Source organism: Aythya marila (genome assembly GCF_965140915.1).
Source record: "Aythya marila genome assembly, chromosome: 1".
Classification (NCBI taxonomy): Eukaryota; Metazoa; Chordata; class Aves; order Anseriformes; family Anatidae; genus Aythya; species Aythya marila.
The window spans coordinates 91,973,608-91,991,153 of NC_139042.1; the positions used below are offsets into that span (position 1 = coordinate 91,973,608).

The following is a 17,546-nucleotide window of genomic DNA, read 5'->3' on the forward strand; positions in this document are numbered from 1 at the left end:
TGGTAAGTACATTAAAGGGGGATGTGGAAAGGTGGGGGTTGGTCTGTTCTCCCACGTGCCTGGTGACAGGACGAGGGGGAATGGGCTAAAGTTGCACCAGGGGAGTTTTAGGTTGGATGTTAGGAAGAACTTCTTCACTGAAAGGGTTGTGAGGCATTGGAACAGGCTGCCCAGGGAAGTGGTGGAGTCACCATCCCTGGAGGTCTTTAAAAGCCGTTTAGATGTAGAGCTTAGGGATATGGTTTAGTGGGGACTGTTAGTGTTAGGTCAGAGGCTGGACTGGGTGACTGTCAGTTCTGTCACTGCGATCATGGCGGCCGCGCGCGCACGCGCCCCGCCGCCACCGCGTGGCGCGAGCACCCCCCGCGCGGGAAGAAGGGAGGGAGGGAGGGGAGGTAGGGGAGTGACTGCGCGCCAATGAGGCCCGTCCGGCGGGGCGCGCATGCGCAGTCCCCCCTCTCCCCCTCCCCACACACACGCCGCCGCCGCGGGGCCGCGCTTCCGTCGCGGCGGCTGTGACGCGTGCGGGGGGCGCCGGGGCCGTCCGGCGGGCGGGCGGGCGGGCGGTGGGCGAGCGATGGCGGAGTACCTGGCCTCCATCTTCGGCACCGAGAAGGACAAGTGAGTGCCGCCCGGCGGGATGGGGCGGAAGGAAGGGAAGGGAAGGGAGGGAGGGAAAACAAGCGGGCGGCGGCTCCCCGAGCGGCGCCGTCCCTCAGGGCCCGGCCGCCGTTACCTCAGCGCCGGGCCCGGCCCCGCCGCCTCCCCGTGAGGCGCCGCCGTTCCTCTCCCCCCCCCTCCTCCCTTATCCCCCTATGTGGGGGGGGGGCGGCCTCGCGCGCTGCCCCCCTCCCCCCCCCTTCCCCCCCCCCACCTCGGAACGCGCGTGCGCGCCACGCTGAGGGAGGGGGCGCGCCCCCGCGGCGGCCGCGCGCGCGCCCGGCGGCCCCGCCCATGCGCCCCAACCCCCCCCCCCCCCCCCTCCTTTTTTCCCCTTCCCGTTTCCTCCGCGCCTCGTGGCCCCAACCCCAGCCCCGGCCCCGGCCCCGGCCCCTTTTGTTTCCCCTCCCCGCCCGCCGCAAGGACGCCGGCACCGCCGCTCGCCCGCCCCCGCCTGGGCGCCTCGGGTGGCTTCCGCCTGCCCGCTGCCTCCTCGCTCGCTCTCCTTCCCCCTGGGGCTTTGTGGTGCCGCGCGGCAGGCCCCAGTCTTGCAGCCCGGCCCCCTGGCTGGCGAAAGGCGCTGTTTCGGCAGCCCTGCGTGGCCTCAGAGTCCTGCGCCGCTCGCTCGCCTTGTGTCCAAAAAGCCAGCGGGACTCTCCGCAAAGTGCCGGACTTCGGAGCCTTGCTGGAAACCAGACAGTCGCTTGTCTTAAGGCTTTCAAGATCACCAACTCCAAATATCAAAGCTTTATAGTTGTTTTTTTGTTTGTTTGTTTGTTTATTTCAGCATAATCAGAAAAAACAGTAAGTATAACATAACATTAAGGACATATTCTCAAAAACACATCGCCATTCACGGTAGAGCCTTTTGCCGGAGGTCAGACATGCTTTGCACCTTCATATTCCCCCCCCCCACCATGAACTGAGGAAAGAACTGCTGGTATTAGCCATGAACACAGAAATAGTCGTCTTTCTTCCAGGACAACTCACATATTTTGCTTCACACACATGTCTAGCCTGTAATAGTTTTCTTGCCCTCCAGAATTTTGCGTTCAGTTTTCCCAGTCCAGGTAACTACGCGCCTTACAGCTCTTCCTTTCATCATTCCACACGAATTATACTAATATATGTGAGAGTTTTACTGGCATTCCTAAACCAGCCTGGTTTTGAAGCTGTTACTAGCTGATAGTTGATTGAAGAGAAGATGCAATTGCCTTGATGCAAAAATAAATGAATAAAGTTTTATTTTTAAATAATTAGTTGGTGGAAATGGCTTAGTTAAAGAATATATATGAGCAAAATAACTTCATTTATCTAACATGTTTTTTCCTCTTACCTGAATTACTTCCAGTGTTACGCTAGCAGTGCTCCTTTAGAGTACCATTAATGTGCGACTTCAAAGTGGTGGGTTTTTAAATCATTCAGAGGTGCAACTATCATTTTTAAAGTACGTTTTTTTTGTCTAGACATGGGGGGTTGCATGAACTAGGATGCAACTCTGTAGCTCGCAGTGTAACTTTTCACCAGTTTTCACCTTATTTCCCATCCTGTCACACCATGAAATTGGCGTAAAGACAAGAAGGGAGGATTGGAAGAGTAGAACAGCTGGGATCGCTTTTGTCAGTTGTGGTGTCATTAACGTACTTGGGGTTTGAGCATTAGGTGAAATTTATTAGGTAATTCACTGTGAATTAGGGATATAGAGGAATGATTATGAACAGATTTGCTATAACGCTCTCCTGTTTTTTTTCTACATTATATTTTCAAGATAAAGACATTTGGGGCATGTGTTTTATAGGAAGTGCATGTTAACGTCTTTCTATTCCAGTATGTAACTACTTTGGCTTTTTTACTTGCAGAGTCAACTGTTCATTTTATTTCAAAATTGGAGCTTGTCGTCATGGAGACAGATGTTCTCGGTTGCACAACAAACCAACATTTAGCCAGGTTTGTTTTCCTTTTGTTTTTCTTTTCCTTTTTTTTTTTTTTTTTTTTCTTTGTGGAAGTATATTCTTACTTTAAAACATAGATTCTCAGATACAAGTGAATAATTACAGAGCTCCAGATTTAACTAGTTCACTTTTGGCCCCAGTTTATATGGGGTTTTGCTTTTTTGGGGGTATTCCATTTACTTCTCCCAGCATTTCTAATTATCTCCTGTCACCCTTAATGGCTGCAGGAAGCGATGCTGTTGTAAGCTTGCCTGTAGTAGAGACCAACCAGTGCTAACTTTCAGGTGAGTGTGCCTTCTCAGTGATGTTTAGGCACTTAAACCGTCCCAGATTTTTTTTCATTATCACAAACAGTGGCAGCACGTTCCGCCCATCTCAAAGGTGTGAACTTAAGACTTTTATGCGCATAAGAGAAAAAAAATGATTATAAAAGTGACTTTTCTGTCATTACCTTTGCTCTCTAACCAGGCTCTTAAGTTTCAAGAGTAACTTACACGCTTCCTTTGAAAGTGAAAGTATTGTTTCTTGAAAGCAACTTGCCTGGTTGCTGAGGGTATACACATCGGTTAACTTGACAGATTATTTACTTTTTTGGCTATCTAAATATTACTAGAGATGAGACCTGTGACTGCACGTGTACTTAAAAAATGGTGCAGTGGATGATAGGGCTGCTATTACTATTATGAGCTCTACAGTTTTCAGAAAACTTACCTGGAGAGCTGTACGCTTTGCCGTTTTCTATCACTGCTGATTGTCAGGGCATGCAGGTAAACAGATTTCTTTGGGAGTGCTTTGTAGTAGTAGTAGTAGCACTTGCAGAATTTGTTGAATTATAAGTAGTTTTATCTGTAAAGGGTAAAGTTAATGGGGTCCTCTGGGCTAGTGTTGGTTTGGGGAGCACGAGGGAGGCAAGTAACGTCTACAAGACTGGAGCTCATCGGGTTAAACCTCATAAATGTGTAAGTGGGCTGGGAGGGCTCTGGGTGGGCTGTCTAGGCTGCTGCTGGTATTTCATCCACAAAAACAGTTTTTCCACTTACGGGAACTCACTATTTTTTAATATACGTAATGCTTATCAGAACATTGACCATTTTCCAAACCGCTCCATGCTACCGACATACATGGGCAGCGTGCTGAAATGTGCTAGGATAGAGGCTTGAGTTTCAATCATTAGCTGCTAGAAAATACTTTGCCCTAGACAGCTTCCACAGTGGTTGTTTTAACATTAAAAAGAAAAGCTACATCTTTGCACCTAGCTTTTTGTAAGAAACAACAGTTCCCACTGTCCCTGCTGTCTTTAGTTTTGCTGTAGAAACTGCAGACAGAAATGCCACCTGAAGTGGGTCGGCAGGACGTGCTGCGCTCGGCTGCCTTGCTGTATGGTCACATCTGTAACGTACCTGGCAGTTGTCTAGGATCCATTACAGAAATCTTTATTTGTATGCCGACTGGTAATCAGCTGTGATAGAAAACAGAAGCACGAGTGTGTTATTAATGGGAAGTTACTGCCACCGAATTTTTATCTTCCCTTGCTATTGCTGGTGCAGCCCTTGTTGGAGGGCTGCGTTAGGAAAGGTCATGCAATCCAGAGTGATCAAATTACCACCAATCAGCAGAAACACTGTAACATATGCATGCTTCTGGCTCTCTCCAATTGTAGGCTAAAACATAGTTATTTTAAACCTGGGCCGTGGAAGCACAAAGCTTTGGTTGGAATGACCATACCCATGATAAAAAAAAAAAAAAAAAAAAAAAAAAAAAAAAAAAAAAAAACAAGCGTGTTTGATATAAATGTGATATTACAGATTCTGTACGTGTTAAGTGGGCAGCGTATGTAGGTATGACATTGCTGGTCCTTGTGATTTCTTTAAGCTCTGAGTTCTTAATGTGACTACTAATATTAATGTGTAAGCTAAAATTATTTGGGGACTGCGATTCATACTAACGAACGTTGAGCTTGTATTTAAGTAATCAAATTTCAATTTTTGAGCTGCTTACAGTGATATGGACATTTGGATTTTTTTTGTAATATTAGTTTACTAACTTAAACATGGTTTGTTTTTTCAGACAACTTGATTTTAAGAAGAACGGTACAAATGTAAGGTTTCAAGTCTGCCTGGGCTAATTCTTCAAGTAAAAAGCAGAAGGGCTAAAAGGATATTGTCCTTATTTGAAGGATCGGAAACATGTGAACCTATGATGCTATTATATTATTTAAACAGAAATTCCACCAAGAAATTCCTGATACACAAAACAAGACGTAGCTCATGCCTAAAAAACCTTGTTGTCCGGTGTAACATTTTAGACTTTGTGGCATTATGTATTGTATGCTGTGCACATAACGCTCTTTTTTTTTCCCTAGACTTACAGTAATGAATCCGGTCTTGACAATACGATAAAGCTAGGCATATCCGTAATACCACGTAGCTTGATGTTTTAGGTTACTGTGCCTCACAACTCCCATTTTGAGGATAGCTGTTGAGACAAACGCAGCTCTTTCTTGGTGGTTAATTAAAACTGTTTTCATAATATGATGGTCTGGATGCAATTTTGGAAGATATTCTGCAAATTCAAAAGGAAGCCTTAAGAATAAAATATTACTTTTTAGATGTTTGCAAACAAGTTGTCTCTTTGCAATTGTCTATTATATGCACAGCAGCCAGTAGAATTCCCCTTTTTATTTTTTTTCCCCGCAGACCATCTTGATTCAAAACATCTATCGTAACCCCCAAAACAGTGCACAGACGGCTGACGGCTCACACTGTAAGTCCCACAGTTGGAGAAATTTTTTTAAAGAATGGTGTTAAAGAGCCCACTCCTAATTATGAGAAAATAATGTTGGCTTCTGAGCTGCTGACATAAAGCTGTTGCAAACAGGACAAGTGATGGAACTCTTCTTGCGCATAAATCAAGAACTTGTCAAATGTGTGCAATTCAGAATGCAGAACGTGATTTCATAAATTGGACCTGGTGCAATTTCTCTTTTGCACTGCAAAGGAAAATGTTTGCTTTCTAACACTGCATTCTTTTTTAAGAGTTCAACTGCAGGCATTTCTCAAATTCTTGATCTAACCAAAAAAAAAATAAAAATAAAAAAATAGGTATATTGGTGATGCACGGTAAGTTTCCCAAAACTATGGGTTTTCTTTCATCTTAACTTTTTTAGGAAAATGGAGATTTCATGTTATGCTCTGATATTGTATTACTTCTGTTCCTGGGGCTTTGCTACTGTAAAACCATTCAGGAAGACTAAATTCAAGCAAATACTTTTGCCTATGGTTTGAATACTGTGTTTGGATGGTGTCTGTTACATATCTGCCTGAAGTCACGCAAACCCCTCCGTTGTAATAGTAGTAAAATAACTGAAAAAGAATACAATACTGGAGTGTCATGAGATCTCTATTACTTTACAGTGTTAGGTTGATTCAGAAAGGTCACCAGCTAAGTGAAAGTTCTCCTTCTTGGGAGAGAATAACCACCTCTTTTTCAGCACAGACTCGGCTAGAGCGACCCTAAAGGAAACCAGTTTCTTGTTAAAATTATTTTCTATAATATAAAGTTGTTGCGTTTTGTATTTCAGACCATTGCCCTCTTGAACATTTACCGTAACCCTCAAAACTCTTCCCAGTCTGCTGACGGTTTGCGCTGTAAGTTCATACAAGTTCCTTCACTGGTTCCCTGGGCTTGATTGTCAGAGCTCAGTGTCGACTTAAGCTGGTCTACCATATTAGTTTAACAGATCAAACTGACCACATTTCATTAAATATGTCCAAAAAAAAAAGAGACCCAAACTTTTTTGTCCCGCTCACCTTCTTCCCTACTCTGAAAGCTGTGAGGGGAATCTGAATACCATCTATTAAATTGAAAAGAATTGAAATTGTATTTCCCCTGTAAAGCAGTCTCGATGCACTGCTGTCGTTTCCCCCTCCTTTCTCCCTGCCAGTTGCTTGCATCCTAGGAATGCTTTTCTGTATGTTTTATGCTATCCGTTCGGTTCCACTGACTCAAAGAGCAGGCCAATGACACGTTGACTTCATCCAGAACAAATTTCCTGCTCTGTAACTGTTAAGAGAACTTGAATTTGAAACTCTTCAGACTGCATGCAGAAATTTGTCCTAGGTTAATGCAGCTTTTATGTAGAGTCTACTTTGGAAGAATACGCTTTGACTGACAAATGCTTCCCTTTTGGCAGCTGTCCTTTTGGATAGGTGCACGGTTAAAATTCTCTCCATGCTTTGAAAATTCAAATTCCAGAACCAAGTTGCATATTTACATAGGAAAATAGATCTTTTTTTTTAAAGTACTTTTGAGGAGGGGAAGCCATTTGGGTATGGTCATGAACTAATTTAATGACTCTTCATGAGGTAGGAATGGACAAAAGAGAAAACACCTACTCTAAGACTGGCAGAAGTTAAATGAACAAGATTGTTTATCTACAATTACTTATCATTGTGATTGAATCATCATATTAGAATAAAATTAAATTTTAAAAGCTCTAGTATCAAAAAGGATCGGTGTTACACTTTAACTAATATTTCTTGTCGAAGTGAATATTGATTGTGTGGTAATAAAGCTTTGTTTGGCTATTCCTTTTTTGACTGTTGGGTTATAGACTACTTCAGATTAGTTACCAGCATTTAATTAGATGTGCTTTGTGAAATCAGCCACTGCCTTAAAAGTCAACGCTGTGTCTTCTGCTTCTAAAAGTAATAATGGCCTGATTAAGTACCTTGTGCTTGTTTTACGTGACACAGTCAAGCTAGATGTGTAATGAGCTGTGTAAGTTTGTCTAGATGCCTAAAGAGTTTTATTGGTTTGTAGGCCCTCTTGCTGCAGCTGCTTAGTAGTCAACGCTGGTTCGGTAAACCAAAAACATCCAGTTGGGTATTTCCACTGTCCCTAAATTCTCGATGCGCTGGTAACTAATTTGTACGGTTACAGCAGTTTGGTCTGTGGAGCTGTTTCGATTGTACAGCTGCAAGAGTCCTGAGTTGAACAGATTCTCTAGCCTTCTCAATACTGGTATCCGACTTTAGTTTGTCTTGACGAGTGAGCAGTCATTTAACATTTAACGGAGCCTAACGATACCTCGTGTGGTAGAGCTGGAGCTCTGTTACCAGTAGGTTTGCTGAAACTCCCAGCTCCATGATTGTTGTTGTTTTTTGTTTTTTTTTTTCCCCATTTTTTTTGTCCCTACTTAAGTACTGCATGTATTTTAAACGAATAACTTGGGTAGCTGTTTAATGCGTTGTTTGTTGTTGCTTAACTGTCTTCCTTTCTATTGCCGTCATAGAGGATTAACCTTAGTTTTGAACAGCAGTAGTTTTTCTGAGTATATTAAGTAGTTGTTGGGCTGCTCAAGGTTCAGATACCGGTGGCCCTGGGATATGAACGTTTGTAAAGCCTGTGCATATGTATGCTTCCCACTTAGAAGGACCTTCGTGTAGTCGTTAACTAACTGTTGCTGATGATCTCTTAATTTGACAATGGAATCAATCTCCTTACAAGCTTCTAGCACTTGTCCATTTGGTAAAAATTAATTATTCCCTGTGTGGCTCTCGGAGCCCTACCTGATATCTTAAAAATAAATCAGTGAATAAATCCTTAGATAATAGTAAGCTGTTACAAGTGGTGTTGGCACCACCTTGAGAATACAGTTAAGTATTAACTGTCTAGAAGTACTGGTTTAATGTTTGGTATTTCCTTAATTTGCTGTATAACCATGACGAAGCGGTGGGGAAGAAGAAAGCTCTGAAAAGCAAACATGTTTCAAATCCAGAAACATTGTTAGCCTGCACTACATGACAAGCCCCTCCTGTAGCCTTCTTCAGGAGGCAGCTGGGTGGAAGAAAAATAATTGCAGTTCCAGAGTGTGGCTGGTTACTATTAGTGACTTTGAAGAAAAAATGTCATGTTCTTCCAAGTGGTACTGTTAGCCAAAAATGCTTGAGCTCAAAGCATCTGTTTTTTCATAGCAGCCCAAACTGAATAAACTTTGCTTTGTTGGCTCGGTTTCTTTCACATTCTGTGAACTAAAACAGCAGTGTTTGTAATTTAAAGGCTGGAATATTTTTCTAGCATCAGATGCGGGGTTCATTTTAAAACTCCTCTGCTTGATCTTTATAAACCACTTAGCTGCTGAAGAGCTAATACAATAGGCTTTAATGTATACAGCTTAATTTACCATAAAGTGCTGTAGACTGACAGAAATAAATGAAACTCATTTTTTGTTTCTTAATCCTCTGAAAAATCAGCCAAACTTATATTGTTTCTTGTAGCAGCAGGCAAGCAGCACTCATTTGTGAAGTCCAGCTTGGAGCATGAAAATAACCTGACTATATAGCTGGCTTACCTTGCACTAAATTACTTTTTTTGCAGGAATATAGAAAAACTCAGTGATACTCAAACAAAAATATTGCTTTCTGTCACAAAGCATTGTGGTACCCTTCTTTGAGACCACTGAGGAAACTCATTTTAGTAACTCTTCTGAGCAAATTCTTTAAAAATAAATAAATAAAATAAAAAAATTCTGAGTTGTTTCACATCGTGAACTCCCAAATTCTGGTGTACATGTGCTGGAGATGGAGAGGTGGACTTGTTAAAATGAAATTCTGCATATAGGAAGAGAAACACTAAATTGTGATCATCCTTAGAAATACGCAGATATGACAAAACACTTGCCTTCTGTTTAGGTAAAACTGTTGGTAGATAGTGGGATTGTACATCAAATTGAAATGATATTTCAAAGCAGTTCCTTTCCCCTTCCTCCCTTGAAATTTGTGGCATACAAGTTTGGTTCCAATTTAAAACTTGTTTGGATTTGATCATGTCAATATAGCGTTTTGACATAATACTTTGGGGGACTTACAACTGTTCACACATATTTTTTAATATTCCTATTAGTTAGCAAAATGCTATATGGTGTCCTTTATGCTCCAGACGGCATCTCTAGATTATGTTTTGTAGTATAATCAGAATCTCTTCTTCCTTTATTACGGGCTCTAATCGATATGACTCTTGATTTTTACAGGTGCAGTGAGTGATGTTGAGATGCAGGAACATTATGATGAATTCTTTGAGGTATGTGGAAAAAGCAGTGCTTAAAATGTATCAAAGTATTCTTGAATTTCTAGAAGCAAATAAGTTAGATTCAGCATATATCACAAGTAAATAGATTCGGAGAAAAGAACTGGTTTCCTTAGGTGTTTGTAAAAACTTGAAACTTCCAATACTAAGTGTTTGCTGGTATAACCTTCAGTTGGTTTGCCTTTAGCTTTGCTGTGAGTAGTAGGCTTTTTTTAAAAATCAGCAGCCTAAGCCATGTAGCATTTGGTTTCTGTAATCTCCTTCTCTTCTGCAAATTCAAAAAATGTGTAATTCTTTGTATAGAAATAAATCTAAGGAATACTATAGCCGAGAGACTTATATTTAGTATTTACAGTGCATGTTCTGTGTTCCCTAAATACCATATGCTTAATGTTTTCCATAGCTACTTATTGTATCCTGTTAGCGCTGTGCTTAGAGATGGACACAGAACAGGCCAAGCAAGTACCAATATTAAAATCAGAAATGTGAAGACTTTTTTTAAGAACAACTTTCTTTTGTACTTATTATCAGTTAAATGTATTACTTCTGTATTTTAATTAATGTGCCCCAAAATTTAAATTTCAATTTTATTTTTTTAATTGTTTGGTTTGTGTTTAGGAGGTCTTCACAGAAATGGAAGAAAAATACGGCGAGGTTGAAGAGATGAACGTCTGTGATAACCTTGGAGACCATCTAGTTGGAAACGTATACGTAAAGGTAGGATAAAAATAAATGTTTATTGTGTACTGAATAATAATTAACTGGTGCTGTACTCACGTAATTTTTGTGAAGGTCCTCAGGTCCTAAACTTCTCTCCAACTTCCCAATATAAATTGGAAAGTGAAAATAGTAGAATCAACACAGTCTCCACTGATGGACTGCTTAGTTTGCCAAGATTAATTGTGGGTCTTTCTTCCCATCATCCTGCTGTTAAAGCATCTCACTATGAGCAGAGGTTTATTTTCAACAGGCGTGTTCATTTTCAACAGGTACACTTCTTTTCTGACTTCCCAATTACACCAAACCTCTTGTAACCAGTTGACATTTGGCAGTAGCTGGCTGGTTGAAGGTGTAAACTGACCTTAAATACGGGTAGAATGAGCGAGATTGTTTGAGTCTTTTTACTGTACGTTCCCATAACAAGGAAGTACTTTGAGGCCTAAAATTCTTGTCTGTGTAGGCCATCATAATTTAAATGAGTGAGAATTTCAGTTCTCATGCTGATTTCTCTTAATTTCTCTTAAATGACTGAAAAATGACTACTACCTTTGGATCGTTGGCAATATAGGAAGGTACTCCAAAGGATTCGCCTTTGCTTGAAGTTGTACTAAGAAGACAGCGTTCTCACATTCTGTAATGCAAGCTGCAAAACTAAAAAGGCCAAATAGAACATAACAAAGAAGATAATATTGGTGTTGCAATTAGCTTTCCATTGATGAGGATTTGGAGCTAACTTTTTTACCTTTGATTTGACTGTCCCAGGAACTCGTAAGTAGCTTCTAGTTTGATTGCTAGCCTTAGGCCACAGGTACGGTGAAGCTGATTTGACAGGAGTCTTTGATCTACTTCTGCTGCTTCTCTGTAACATGAGCAAATGTGTTAATTTTGCCCTTAGTTTCGCCGTGAAGAAGATGCAGAAAAGGCTGTGATTGACCTGAACAATCGCTGGTTTAATGGACAGCCCATTCATGCTGAGCTTTCACCTGTGACCGACTTCAGAGAGGCCTGTTGCCGTCAATATGAAATGGGGTAAAAAGTGACTTCCTGTTGGCTTACCTGTACAATGCCTGCACAGATAAGATGGCTGCGTGGGGTGTGGGTTTTATGTGTAGCTTAGAGTAGGAAGGGGAAAAAAAAGAGGCTTCAGGTAACATTATGATTAATGTCCTGTTACCAGGAGGACCTGCAGGCAGCATTTTGACATTTGCCATTTTCTGCATTTTGATCTAGGAGCTAGTCAGTTTCAGTAAATGATGGTGATTTACTGCTCTTAGCACGGGAGGTGATTAACTTGTAAATCGCTGAAGGTCTACTAGGTAGGGCTTAGGGCAAACTGATCTGGTGTAGAGCTGAGAATTTTAACTGTCTCTTGTATTCTGTTTCAGGGAGTGTACACGAGGAGGTTTCTGCAACTTCATGCATTTGAAGCCCATTTCTCGAGAGTTGAGACGCGAGTTGTATGGGCGTCGTCGTAAAAAGTGAGTTTGCTTTTAAACACAATTAAAATAGATAAACTGTAGATCAGTTGCTGAACATTTTGGAGACAAACCTTTAAACTTAAATCCTCTCTTGCTTTTTCTGGCTTATACCAGTGAAGGGCTTCAAGTGACCAACTTAGAACAAAGGAATGAGTCTGTAAAACAACTGAAGTTATGGTTCTATCGGGCATATCTGTGGATGAATTCAGGACCTGGTGTGTTTTTACTATTTCTCCTAGTCTGATTTAAGAGTTAATGCCTGGCTTTTCTAGCCAGTATTTGTTTGTGACTAACAGGAGGTTAATATTAATACTACCTTACATATTTATTAAGGCACCATGTAGAAAAGCTTATACCACTGCTGTTACTGTGACATCTTTTTTATGGATGGCTCACTTTGAGCTGGATTGAAACTCCTTATTTTTAGGGATTTGTTGTTTAGGTTAAGCAAATAAAATTGTTGGGTTTGCTTTTAGGCAGAGCACAACTTTGCCTTTCAATTTTGGGCTGGGATTATGAAAATGTTTTTTCCTATGAATGTCTCTAATTGGCAGCATCTTAGAATCTGTGAGGACAAATTTAACTTTGGAAATTCAGATTAAATTGCTTAGGTACATGTATTCATGCCTAAATATTTTCCTGAAATATCACAATATAACACTGATTTAAGTATAAATGTAAGCTCTTAAGATGCTTGAATGATTTGTGTTGGGGGGGAAGAAAGACAAAATATGGTCATCTTAACATGGTCACTCTTAAGAGTCTGAATCTAGGTTTCTTTGCCATTAGTGCATCAATCTTTTATTGCAAGAAAGATCAGACTTGCGTGTTTGGCTTTGGAATATGATTGTTTTACCCGTAGGCCAATTTCAATCTGTGGTAAAACAAATAAAATACTTGAGTCCTCCATGCAGTTTGGTCTTTATTGGCCCTGTTTAAATTCTTTATGAAGCTGAACATGTCACATGCTATCAGTAAAAGTTTGATATTTAAAAAAAAAAAAAAAAAGTTCTTGCATCAGTTGGGCTTTGCAGGTAGATTGTATAGACTAAAATGGCCTGAAAGCAATTTTCAAACAAAATGGAATGACCTGCATCAAAGTTTCAAGTAGAAACTAATGGAACTTCTGAAAAATAAGTTAATTTAGCAATTCTAAAGCTCAGTGGTATTCAAGAGTTTTGTGTGTGTCTCCATGTCACGGTAAAGTTTGTCCCCATTTATACTCCCATCCCAAAACAGCTTGCTTTGGAACAATTTTCTGTAAACCTAGACTTGGAGCATTTGTTTCCATGATCTTTTTAGCTCTGCAGCTATTTATTTCTACAGCTATTGAAAATTGTAGTGTTTACTTGTTTTTTTCTGTTACAGAAAACTTACAAATCCATCAGTGTAGCTGTACTAGCAGTACGTTCTGTCTGTGGTTTTAGCTTTCTTCCTGAATTTAAGTCATCAACCCTAGAGGCAGAGAAGATTATCTGCAAACATTGATGGCTTCTGGAAGTGGAGGGGGAAAACAAACAAAAGAGAACTTAATATTGAGCTGCTAGTTAATGCAGTTGATTTAATAAAACTGGACTTGTAAACAGCTGTAGGCTTACCCTGTGTGTAGTTAAGAGCTATTCATAACTGCAAAAGCAGGTGTCCCCTTTTCTTGCTGCTTCAAGTAGCAGCTGCACAAAAGTGCATTTGGGTCCTCCGCGTGCCTTTCCTGAAGTTTTGTACATAAATTACAATGGGTGACTGGCAGTGAACAGTTGAGTCTTTTCACAATATGTGTTGCCTCCTCGGTGTTACATTTGTTCAGTGCAGAGAGACAGGGTTTCACAGTCTGAGTGCCAACTTACCAGTACTTGTAATCCCCTATTGTCTTTCTTCTCTGCCGTTACTTTCATCCTCAAATGTTCCGCTGCATAGTACTGCAAGTGAGTGACTGAACGCGGTGAAACAATAAAATGTTCAAACTTTCTTTGAAGGCATAGATCCAGGTCGAGGTCCCGTGAACGTCGGTCTAGATCCAGAGATCGTGGTCGTGGAGGTGGTGGTGGTGGAGGAGGAGGACGCGAACGCGATAGGAGGCGGTCAAGAGATCGTGAAAGATCCGGTCGATTCTGAGCCATGCCATTTTTACTGTATGTCTGCTAGAAAGTGTTGTAGTTTGACCAAACAAGTTCATAATGAGATTTTTTTTAAAGATGGGCTTCTGAATAAAAATTTGTAGTGATACAGTATTCTTTGTGTAACTTGTTTCTTGTGGGGGGAGTCTTTTTAACTGTCATTCCTCTATCTTGACAAATACCTGGATTAATACTATGCCTGAGGGAAAGGTGGTAAATGTATTGGAGGAGCGCCAGTTTTTTGGTTTTTTATTTTTATTTTTTATTTGGGTATGATTTGAACTGTTGATGAAAATGTGTGTGTATATAATATAAAATATTATATACATAGTAAAAATAATATACTGCTTAAGAAACAGTTACATAAGTTTCCCTTTTCTGCTATGCTGTCTGCTTATTTAGGTTAGTTTAGGCACATTTAAAAGGAAGGCTGTGCGAAGTGCATTTATTTACCAAGTAGATATGCTTAGTTACAAAAATGTATGTTTGTTTGTTACCAGAAGTCTGTGCTCTGTCTATCAATGTGACTGTGGCATTTACAATAAATCCAGTTTCTTGGTGTAAAATCTAAAGCCTATTTTCTAAGCGCTCTGGAGTAGTTGAGTTGCTACTCCTGGCAGTGACAGAGTTGATAGTTCAGGGTTTTTTTTTATGATTCTTGACTAAATTACTTGGCTAGAAAGTTACCTAGTGCAGCGTGTGTTGGGGGGAAAAAACAACAACAACGTTTTTATCGCAGTGATTCCTAACAGGCCAAGTGCGTTTCTTAAAAACTCATGTTCCATGCAATAGGATACATAGGAGCTATTGAAGGAAATAAAAGGTCCTAAATATGAGGACCACATTGCTTAACAGACTGAATTTTTTTCACTCTCTGTTCTCCTAGCTGTTCTTTAACGAAAAGCATTTCACTAGTGTGCGAGATGATAGCAAACTATCATGCTAGTGGAAAATATTTTTTTCTAGCTTTATTTTTCATCAGGTCTGAGGTGTGATAAAAGATAATGGACAGATGGCAGTTTCCTCAGAGAAAAAAAAAAGACTTCTTCCATTGAAATGCACAATAGCTATATTTCATAGGCTGTGTATCCCTTAAGGAGTTAAAGCTGTAATTGAAATGTTGCCGAAACATCTCTAGAGACTGTTTGTACAATGGCTGACTTTAAATCCATTCATGTCTGCTTTTATTCAGTTTGTGACATTGCATGGAATTTTGGTCATATTTCTGCAAGATACACTTCACATACACAAAACTACCTAATACAATATAGTTTTCCAACATGAGAGAATTTACTAGTGCTTCTTTAACTCTCAATCTAATAACTTGCTAAGTGATAGGTCTTCTTGGTTAATTAAAAAAAAAAAAAAAAAAGAAAAAGAAATGATATGGAAGTGTCCAAAGCAGCATCTCTGTCACCAAAATAAGTACAAAACCATTTTGCTCACAGAAACTAGGAGCTGGCAAACCAAATGATAATGTAAAGTGGGTTTGTCTAAAAAATACATATATTTTACCTCTTGGAACTACATTCTTGCACCAACTGCATTTGAATTTATTTTCTTTGTACTGGATGGTTTAACCAAACAGATTGTGGAATTTATTCTGCCAGTAACTTTTTAAAAGAAAATCATCTCTACATGAAGGTTGCTTCACTGTTTACATTTTGTTGCAAATACATAAATCAGGACCCGATGATCTTTCGAGGTTGCTTCCAACCCCTTGAATTCTGTGATTTCTTTTTCACTGAAAGCAATTGAACAGTGCCTAAAATAGATGGCTGAACTGAAACCTGTGTTATTTTTGCTAGGTGTTAGGAATTGAACGTTTCTAACTCAGTTCTTGTTTGCAGGATATTAATCCAATTCCATTTCTTCTTCAGTGAGATTTAGGATTATTAGTGAGCTAATTCAAATCTCAAGCTCAAAAAGGTGAGAAGAGTTAATGTTTTTTAACACAGGATCTAATATAACATCATTCCTATTTACAGATGCTCAAGATCTTTTTTTATACGGATTGTCAGCAAAAGCTAATGTGCTCTTTAAACAAGTTAATTTAAACGTGTCCTTATAATGGCTTTCATCTGTTTATGTAAACACTGCTAAACAGCAGGTGCTTTTTTGCGTGAACAAATAGCAGAAAATCAGTTTCTAACCCCCCCCTTATAACTTTTTATTAAGAAAGCAATCTTGAATTCCACCAAATGCTTCGTTTTATGGTCTGATTGCTACCCAAAAATTCACCACATAACTGGAATATGTCATAAAGGGCACAGAAAGCAAGAAAGCAATGGATTTTACTGAATACTCAAAGGGGGGAAAAATGCAACTTGTACGTTGATTGTTACTTGATAGTCTGGCTAGTGACAGCATCCAGCACATAAACCAAGCTCGTGGCAAAGCTGCAGTTAGTACACAGCCTTACAGGTGAACCTACCAGTAAAATTCATCAAACTTCAAATTTTAAACTGCACAAATTTGGTTAAAGAAGTTGAAAACAACCCAGTCCAAACTGGATTGGTTTGCCAATACAATGGTAGGAAATCATCCTACTGACTTATTCTGTTGTTGACCCTGTTGTCTTAGAGTGAGATTTCCCCTCTACCCGAAAGGTATACCTATGTCATACGGATATTTCATTGTTGGCTCTTCAGTTAAACAGTGGATCTTAATTTATGGAATTCCTTTACCTCAAATAAGTGACAGCATACAGTATTTTCTGAAGTCTGAGTCAATTAGGTTGAAACTGTTAATCCCAAATGGCTTCCTCTTATTTGTATTTGGCTCTTATTCTGTGAAAATGCTGCTTGTCCATGAATATGATGTATGTTGAGACTGTAAAACCAAATGGAGAAAATTTGTTCAAAATAAAGCCTTTTTTATAAGAATCTGACAAAAATTATCCCTTTCCTTTAGATGGGATGCTGCTCTTTAGATGACTGATGAGGACATAGACTACAAGTTTCAAATCCTTAGCTGCTGGCTTGAGCTACTTTTTCAAGTGATTCTTTGACTTGTTGGTTAGGGCTGGTGGAGCGTGTCTTTAATTCATAACAAAAATAACCATGTATACTTGATAAGGTTGAAGTATCGAAAGAGCACACCTTGGAGTTGGTGGGTTGGTTTTTTATTAGTTATTTTGGGGTTTGTGCTTTGTTTTGCCTTTTAATTGGTAAGGGCTCTGGTTGAGTAATCCTGTAAGTTTCTATTGTGGTGGTCTACAGAGATTGAGAATGCTCATTTTTGACAGAAAACATGTTTAATTAATGAAATCAGTAACAGAGAGAGGACATAAAAATGATTTTTCCTGATGTTGCATGGCTCAAACTGTAAAACTTTGGCAATGGACAATGATCATTAACTCCCACTGTCTTTTACAATTGCAGCTTAAGCTGAATGTGTCGTCTTTAACATACTAGAACAGAAACTGTTTTCATAGCAGATGGGGGGAATGTTAATCGCTTGGTTCTCCAAGCACTGGTAACCGCCAGTGGCTGCAATATTTATGATTGGTCTGAAAAAATGCCCTGTTCTGGGAA

General features: G+C 40.0%; 1 protein-coding gene across 10 annotated transcripts; it reads left to right on the forward strand.

Annotated features, from left to right (window-relative positions):
* The first annotated feature begins 484 nt into the window (after positions 1–484).
* On the forward strand, positions 485–16,906 carry U2AF1 (U2 small nuclear RNA auxiliary factor 1). 10 transcript variants are annotated; one of them, XM_082774413.1, is made up of 11 exons: positions 485–621; positions 2,520–2,607; positions 2,840–2,896; positions 4,680–4,710; positions 5,309–5,375; positions 9,643–9,692; positions 10,317–10,415; positions 11,314–11,447; positions 11,804–11,896; positions 12,011–12,111; positions 13,870–16,906. In XM_082774413.1, exons 2-11 carry the CDS (start codon positions 2,561–2,563, stop codon positions 14,112–14,114), a joined length of 924 nt encoding a protein of 307 aa, XP_082630539.1. In that variant the 5' UTR covers positions 485–621; positions 2,520–2,560; the 3' UTR covers positions 14,115–16,906. The 10 variants fall into 10 exon arrangements, with proteins under 10 accessions (XP_082630539.1, XP_082630543.1, XP_082630542.1 ...); XM_082774417.1 differs by lacking the exon at positions 12,011–12,111; XM_082774416.1 differs by lacking the exons at positions 2,840–2,896; positions 4,680–4,710.
* The last annotated feature ends 640 nt before the right edge of the window (positions 16,907–17,546 follow it).